Source organism: Anticarsia gemmatalis, chromosome 17 (genome assembly GCF_050436995.1).
Source record: "Anticarsia gemmatalis isolate Benzon Research Colony breed Stoneville strain chromosome 17, ilAntGemm2 primary, whole genome shotgun sequence".
Classification (NCBI taxonomy): Eukaryota; Metazoa; Arthropoda; class Insecta; order Lepidoptera; family Erebidae; genus Anticarsia; species Anticarsia gemmatalis.
This window is the reverse complement of record NC_134761.1, coordinates 4,385,387-4,393,734: the sequence shown is the minus strand read 5'-3', so window position 1 is coordinate 4,393,734 and position 8,348 is coordinate 4,385,387. Positions and strand designations below refer to the sequence as shown.

At 35.2% G+C, this 8,348-nt stretch overlaps 1 protein-coding gene across 1 annotated transcript in view; it reads left to right on the top strand.

The window, feature by feature from the left end:
• Positions 1 to 4,951: 4,951 nt before the first annotated feature.
• Positions 4,952 to 8,348, top strand: part of LOC142980047 (hepatocyte nuclear factor 4-gamma-like) — a 53,652-nt gene continuing 50,255 nt past the window's right edge. Inside the window, exon 1 of the mRNA XM_076125325.1 lies at positions 4,952 to 5,501. Within this exon, the coding sequence (XP_075981440.1) occupies positions 5,405 to 5,501 (97 nt within the window). The 5' untranslated portion in view covers positions 4,952 to 5,404. The remainder of the gene's footprint in view (positions 5,502 to 8,348) is intronic.

Sequence of the window (8,348 nt, the reverse complement as noted above, 5' to 3'; positions counted from 1 at the left end):
TTCTTTGCAGTAATAAATAATTGGCAAATTAATGAGCTGTGATAATGAAGTTGGTGACGCTATTGTACAGAAAATATGATGTTATAACGACTTGCAGACACACCCTTCTCCGAAATTTATAAATTCTAAGGCCCAACTCAATACAGCCGCAGCGTAGGCGCGGCATTAGAATCATTATGATACTGATAATAAATTTAAAATGAACCTTAAATTCTAGGACATATGGATTAAAATGGCATGCCAAAGATCGATTATAAAGTGGCGACTATTCCGTGTTACGAGACGTAAAATATCAGCGAATATATGAACGCTACTGCCTAATTCCACCTGATAAGTTAACCAAAAAATCTGTAGTGTAGTAAGTTCTAACTACTTAGTAGACTGATGCCCAGGTTCTGAGCACATTTAGCGGTAGTTTATCAATTCAAACTGTTTATTTTATATCAGTTTAAACGCTAATGAATAGATAAACTACTGCTAAATGTAAGTATCTCTGAAACCCGTTAGTAATATTAGCTAGTACTCACTACAGTTTGCATCGATTTCAATACTACTGTTGTAGGAGGCAGTCAAATCGCAGTCTGGCCTGATAAATTTTTAGTAAGGCTATTTTTTACATGAATTGTTGGCAAATGCATTGTTGTCGAATTCTAAAAGGACCCATATCACAATACAAAAACATAACACTGTGCCTTTTTCGGAATTGCTTATTCAATAATATTACCCTTACAATTTCACAGACTATTTTCATTATGATTATCATGAATACCAAATACAGGAATACGAATTACATTTGATTCGAACAATTTCAAGGGGAAATCAAGTCATGACGTATTTTAAATACGGTAAAATGTTCATAAATATTTAAAAGGTACACTCCAATGTATTTTAATGTACATTAGAAATGCCGCCGCACGAGGCGGGTATTAAATCCTATATGTACCTCTATACTTACATGTACAACGTTGTATTAGAGAATCTATATTGTTGATAGAAATGCCATAAAACAAAGCTTTTCTACGCTCTATGAATGTAGGTGTGAATGAGGTAGATACTATTAAATTTCGATACCCCTGCTAGTCTAGCTATTTCGTATTATTTTGGTCCTATCAAAAATGTATAAATGTACATAACAATACTGAAAGCTATGACAAGCTTTTAAACTTTATGCACATGGCTACGTGTTTGGTGCTGTGGTTAAGGCAGCTACCATGCTACTAGTACCGTGCATACTACTGCATACTGATAGTGGGTTTGATTTCTATCAAAAAACAAATTGTAACCCACTTTTCATTCTGGGTGCAGTTTAATTGTGTTCATCGTTGGTATGTTCGTAAAAGTCCCTGCGAAACTAAGATAATTTCTGAATGTAGGAGAGAAAATAATTAAGCAAGTCAGCAAGTTTAACAATAAAAATTTAACACTTTCACAACCCTTTTCCGTGCTTCGGTTACAAGACAGAGTCCTTTTGTGGCAAGCCTTGATTGACAAACAATGTCCGGATACGGAAATGTTATAACTAGAGTAAGTAAAAAACATTAAGTAATTAATTCAGGCGACTTTGCATGCGTCAGTAACCTGATCTTACGACCTAGGTGGATAATTAAATTCAATATTTGTTTATTATTTTTATAGACATTATGCATAATTATCTGACGTTACGTTGTTACGTAAGTATTATCGTTACGTATTACCACTAGTACCTATTAGTATATGTCATCAGTTGAGCAAGGGAGTGCTGTAGAAATTAGAATGGATCTTTCATACTCTCTAAGGCTGATAAGTGATAACATAACGAAAAGGGGATCAATCTCAAGGGTGTGGGTAACAAAAGCTCCTCAACTTCCTAAGCTAAGATAAACGTTATTTTCCATACAATGTGTGACTGTGTATATTTTATTCTGAACATAAAATATTTCAAACAACATTGTTGGTAATGTAAAACGTTGCTAGGCTACTTACAATACAGACATAGTATCGTGCCGTTTAATGAACGAGCTAAGGACATTAATTGAACCAATAATTAAGATGCCACGTACAGCATTACGTAAATGTTTACTATGTTTAGAATATGAAATACTAAATACAACCTCTATTGTCATTGGGCCAGCAAAGAGAATTTGAACAACCAATAGTTACGGAGATACGTTTTTTGATTCTGAAGTTTAGGGTGGAGCGTGAATCGCCAGTCTAATTCTATTGCTGAAAAGCAGAGTAAAATTTTGGTAATGTTAAGTATCGGTACCGGTATTTAATGCCGTAAGGACTGAAGTACTACTATTTTTATTTGACAAAGTCTGATTAGGTTACTTACTACCTAATCTGAAGAAAAGTATCGTTCATACTTGCATAGCCCTTTTTAACCAGACCTATCGCGGCAATCTTCTCTGCTGTGTACATACAGGTCTTTTTGACAAATTTTAGAAAGGTACCTTTAGGTAGGTAATAAAAAATACTTATTGTGTAATAGAAAATCTACGTGTCTAATCGTTTGAGCCGAGTTGTTCATAATTGTTGGTGACGCGAATGTATAACGAAGGTGATATTGACATTGTCTGATCTTCTGGTTTACATTGACATCTGTGACATCAACTGCCATCTAGAGGATTCTATGTACCTACATAATACGCGGACCCTCATTAAACGTACGATATTTTTGTTATAAAGATATAAGTGTGCTGCGATCGCTATCATTAAAGATAATGATAATATATGAAATATATTATGATACCTTCTTATTTAAGTAAGTACCTAAATACATTAATCTTCCATTTGACCCTTTTTCGTTCCATCAAGTTGTTAATGAACCTGTACACAGCTTTCAGTAATTATGACTGTCAATTGGGTTAAAAATATTATTTTGAAATATTCTAAATAGTAGCCCGTTGGTTGGTAACGTGTCCGGTATAATTATGGCTTTAGCCCCTTATCACATGGGACTTTCTATTAAATCGCTAAGCGTAGGGTATTCCTACAAGTTCATGTATTCAGATGATGTTAAAAACTCAAATCTATAAATAATAATCTATGCGATAGTAATAGTAGCCTTCTATGTGTTTATAATTATTTCTTAACTTATTATCGGCATCTAATCTCATTATTTATAACAAAACACTTTCAATGTGATATTAAATCATTATCTAAGGCCTAGTTTTACGACTCATTTTACGTTTTAAGATAAAGATAAACTCATGTCACGAAGGTTTGCCGATGAGTCTTTTGAGGAGCTCTACAAAACAAAATTGCTAAAGAGACGTTGAGTGCGACTGAGTTTACTTTTTCTGCGATGTGCCGTTTTTGTCCCCAGTCCCCTTCCACTAAAACTAAACAAAGTGCAGGAGCTGACCTTAAAGAAATCAACAATAAGACCAATAAGAATCTTGCTGGTACCTACCATCTTACAATCCGATATGGGTGGATTCGGCTTTAATTTGCCGTGGATAGACTAAATGTTTTTTTTTTCATAAGTATTTTGGTTTCTCTGCTTCTAAGATACGTCCTGTGTTTATAATAATATCAGACCAATCGCAACGTATCTATTCAACCGGCAAATCATTTGCGCACACGTTACAAAATAGGCCAATGCTATGACAAAAATGCGTGTATATTTTTATAGTTATAAAGACATAAATAACGTAGAGGGCTATGTGGCCGATATTGACAATAAACGCGCCCAGGTATTAGCCTAGTAATCACTTATATGTTAAATGATATGAACCATAAATCCACCAGTTTCATTATCTATCCACCAGTTATGCAATTATGTTCATTATTGTGTAACCAATAAGGAAAGTTTTTGCCCACATGTTTTTTGTTACGGATTATTTAATGTTAAAATTGGTAATATTTTGTAGTAAAAACAAGTGCGGTTGCGGTTTCGGTGCCCAATTAGTGTATATTGACTGCTTTTTATCAGATGTTATAAGTCTAAAGTTATTGCATAAGGAATACTTCCGCATTGCTGCAATCATTTATTTATTTAGCGGCTGTATTTACTAGTGGTAATGAGCACTGCTAATTTCCTGGACTGGCCGTTTTAAGAAATGACAAGTACAAATCAAAAGAACTTGCACTTTTACCCTAGAAATGAATGATGAATTTTGCCAGTTCTTTGGCTCATCTTGGTAAATAATTTCCATCAACCTGACTTCTTAAACACCGAGTGGACCCTAAATCTGATGACTAAACTAGTCCACGTGATTCTCTACAAGCAGGGTACATTGTTGACTATGCTTAGTAGAATAAAATGAATAAATGACAACATATGACCAAAACTCAAAACTTTTTTAAAAATCTACGACTACTGCTCTGTAGAGTCGCAGATTTTAAAAAAAAGTGATAGGTACTACGTGGAATAACGTTATTATTATTTTAAACTTATATTTTACCTCTACTCGTTTTAGTTAGATAATAATGTAATTAACTAAATTAAGAGATATATTAACAAAAAGTTATTTACCGTTCTTGTTGGCTTATTGCGTTAATATGTTTTTGTGTCGGTTTTTCTGATGATCTAATCTTACGACATCAAGAAATGATGACAGTCGTAGGTAAGTTTTAGAAATCAGTAAACCCTGGAAGTTGCTCTAGTGACAGCAGCTATGTACGGTTCTGCTCGAAATTTACAGCAATACGTAATTATACTGGTCACATGCGTTGAAAATAAGTGTAGGATTTTGAAATGAGCCTTTAATCTATCATTAATCGATAAATACGCTCGATCGTTATTTCGTAGATGTAGATAAAGCTTAAGATATTGTGATAAAGCTAGTAAAAGACTATATCCATATGATTGAGAGTGATATAGTCGATGGTGTGGACAAGTAGAGATGCGGTGTGGCAACGCGACGACTGCATACGAATAATTCGGTATTATTTATAGTGGATCAGCTGATGAGCGCGCCGCGTGGCTCGACCGCGGCTCCGCGCCGAGCTCGCCGTCGCCGTCAGCCGAGTGTCCGCGCGCCCGCCCGCGCGAAGACACCGCGCCGCATCCTGCGCCCGCGCCGCGACACTATCTACTAACGTTATCGTACTAAATAATACATACACGTGAAACACCAATAAACCGGCTCCGTGGGCTTGTTTATGCCGTTTACTCACCCGCCGCACAATTACGAGACCCGTTCGACTGAACTGACTGCAAATAATATCATTATCTCACAAACGCTCAGTGACACACTGACAGACGTCTAATCTGTGTTTTGTTTTGTGGTTAACTTGAAAACAACATTTTTTACTCAATTATTTATTGTTACGCAACTAGTCGTATCAAGTGTGTGAACTAAGATTTAGTGTAGTGTTCCGACGAGGAAATAATTCATAGGATATAAACAAATTATGGCTCCTTTTTAGGAACCGGTTTGTTGTAATTTGGACCGTGTGCTGTGGTAATAAGGTGACAATGAGGAGCGACGTGTTGGCACCGAGCGAGCTGGAGGGGACGGACTACCTCCTCTCCTCCACGATGAGGCTTGAGGACAGCTTTCTGCAAATACTCGGTAAGTGCTCACTTACCTGAATGATTATGTCGACGACGACGTACGTATGTTGTCTTAACAACTATCACCAAATTATTGCCCAACGTGATTATGCAAATCTATTAAGCTTACTTTAATCGTAATAGGAAAAAATACCTGTGAGAAGAGGTATTGTATGAAATAATACACGTACACGGCATCAACACTGAACAAAAAATCAAGGTCTTTCCCGCATTTATAAATATGTAATGAATTGTGGATAGCACTGTAAAAGTAGAATTAAATCAGTTAAATCACAGTTATCTGGGACAAGAACAAAACTGTTTTACAAACGCGATTTCTTTTCTTACTACCGATTACTTATACGTTAAAGAAGCAAAATATTAGCGTCCATTAATGTCGTATTAAAGGTAAAATAGTCATATTTATTGCCGTTTAATTGATTTAAGACCGAGCCATGACAGAATATCGTGATTTACCGTGTAACGTAATAAATGAATATCGACTTAAGTAATAATGTTGTTAAGTACTGGCAATTGTTTGATTGTTTAAGGAAATTCGACATAGTGCATTAAAGCAGTTTCTATCTTTTATAAACTTTCAATAATGGTAGTATACGGGAGTCATATATATTTACTGAATGAAAAATGATTAATAAGGTGGTCCGATAGATAGGTAGTCGTTCCATGTAAAATTCTGGTATTCAGGTCATCCGGTGAGAGTGGAAGCCGATTTTAACATAGTTGAAAAAAGGCTAGGCTGATAATTATGAAAAACGGTCCGGTGAAATTGTCCAACTTCAATGGAAATTACCGCAGAAATTGACCTAGCGTAGTGACTGTCAATAAAATAATATGTTCATTGATTGTAGAGATAACAAAACAATCCCTGCAGTAGAGGAAAACAGCAATTTATTATGAACGTGCAAATAAATCACGTAAGATATAAGTTTGTGTAACAATAATGAAGGTACGGTCCCGCCAACAACGCTAAGAACTACTTACTGTGGTATATTTATTCTGTGCAAGTACTAACAACATCATAAACTCGTATTCAACACTAAATAAATCTTTCGAGTTGTGCAACAACTGTCTGTCATGATAGAAAATGTTAGAACGAACCTCATTTTCTAGATACTGATTTAGATTCAGAAAAATCAGTCTACAATATACTAATTTGCTTCATTTTCTTTTAAGTTTATCTATTAGACTTTATAATAGATCGACAGCTATTTATAATCTTCCGCAGTTTAGGTTTGTAAGAAACTAAAAAACTAAAATTAATCTCATAGCCTGTTAAGTTAGTCCTAGTTTTTGGATACCGGTTTTGATTAATAAGTAGCTAAGTGGCGAGCTTGCATTGAAGGTTTTATCCCTTATTTGAACTACTACTCGGTACAAGAACTTGAACTAAAACTGACATAAATATCGCTTAGAAAGTAAGGACAGAAAGATTTAACAACTCGACGACAGATCTAATCAGCTGTGAATTGCTATGCAATCGGCGCTAAAACACACACGTAGATATGTTTGTGTCTTGGCACAGTAAATTAATATCATATTACTAATTATGCATTTTCTATACGACATTTTGAATAAGATCCAAATGCTGCTATCCTTCGAACGCATTCAATACTGTCACTTGAAAGAGAAGAATTACAGGCTCTACAATGCGTTTGTCTGTCGTAGTCACAGTAACTAAGGGCAAAAGGATCATTTTCAAAGTAATTTGCTGGCTGTAAAATACTACAGGAAGTAACAAAGTGGTAACGAAGATCTTCCTTTTTCATTATATTCTTCCTTAACCCTTTGACCGCCACGGCTATACTCGACAAAGACACTCGTTAAAGGCCTTATTTTTTTAATCATCGACCATTTCACCCGAAACTTCGGCATACCAAGACCTTAAGACTCAATCTAGTTATGAAATTACAACTAGGAAAACATAGTAGTAATAAATATTGCTGTATGTCTGAGATTACCTTGAGAGTAAAGAGGAGGGCGAAACAAGTGCGTCTCCTTGAACCGGTGGCGCCTACCTATCGCCTGTAATTACCCACAGAGAATAAACGCGACATACATTATATTTTACTTACGTCAATGCTTCCACGCCGCATTATTATTGTATTCTCGAACATAGACTATGGCAAATATGTGACATTATAAGCATGGTATTTTATTTGAACTAGTATCCAAAATAGGGCTTTTTTTTAACAAGAGAACTCGTCTAAGATCTGCTCTTGTGTCGCGTCGCGGGGACTTTTACAATCATACAAACAACGGACACAAAATACAACAGATTCAAAACAATTATTTGTGGATCGCAAAAATATTTTTACCCACGACCTCCCTACGCAATGGTAGCATAAGTCATACGTACATGGAGCAGAAAATAATTCATCATGCTATACAAATTGATTTTGTGATTAGCAACAGCGTATCATTTTAGTTCCTAGGAATAAGATTCTCTAATATCTCATAACGTAACTCATCACTACAGATTATCTATAATGATGAATTCATGGCGTTATCATGACACTACAGAATATTTTTTAGACTTCTATGTATTACAATCGAAAATATCTAAATAATAAACATTTTATTACATTAGTTGATTGATCAATCATCATTCTAGTTTAGAGGCGCTGAGTTGGTTCCCTGCATCGCACCTGCATCGTTCTTTTCATCAAACTTCACAATTTAAGTGTAATCACTTGGGTTGTTTAAATGCGAAAGACTTCAGTTTGTCATAGTGAATATTTATATGTAAAAAGACAACTATATACCGACCATTAAAATGAGCGAAATAAAAAATCCCCAAAACCTAATGATGATGACCCGTACGAGAATATTTTTTATTACTTTGTAG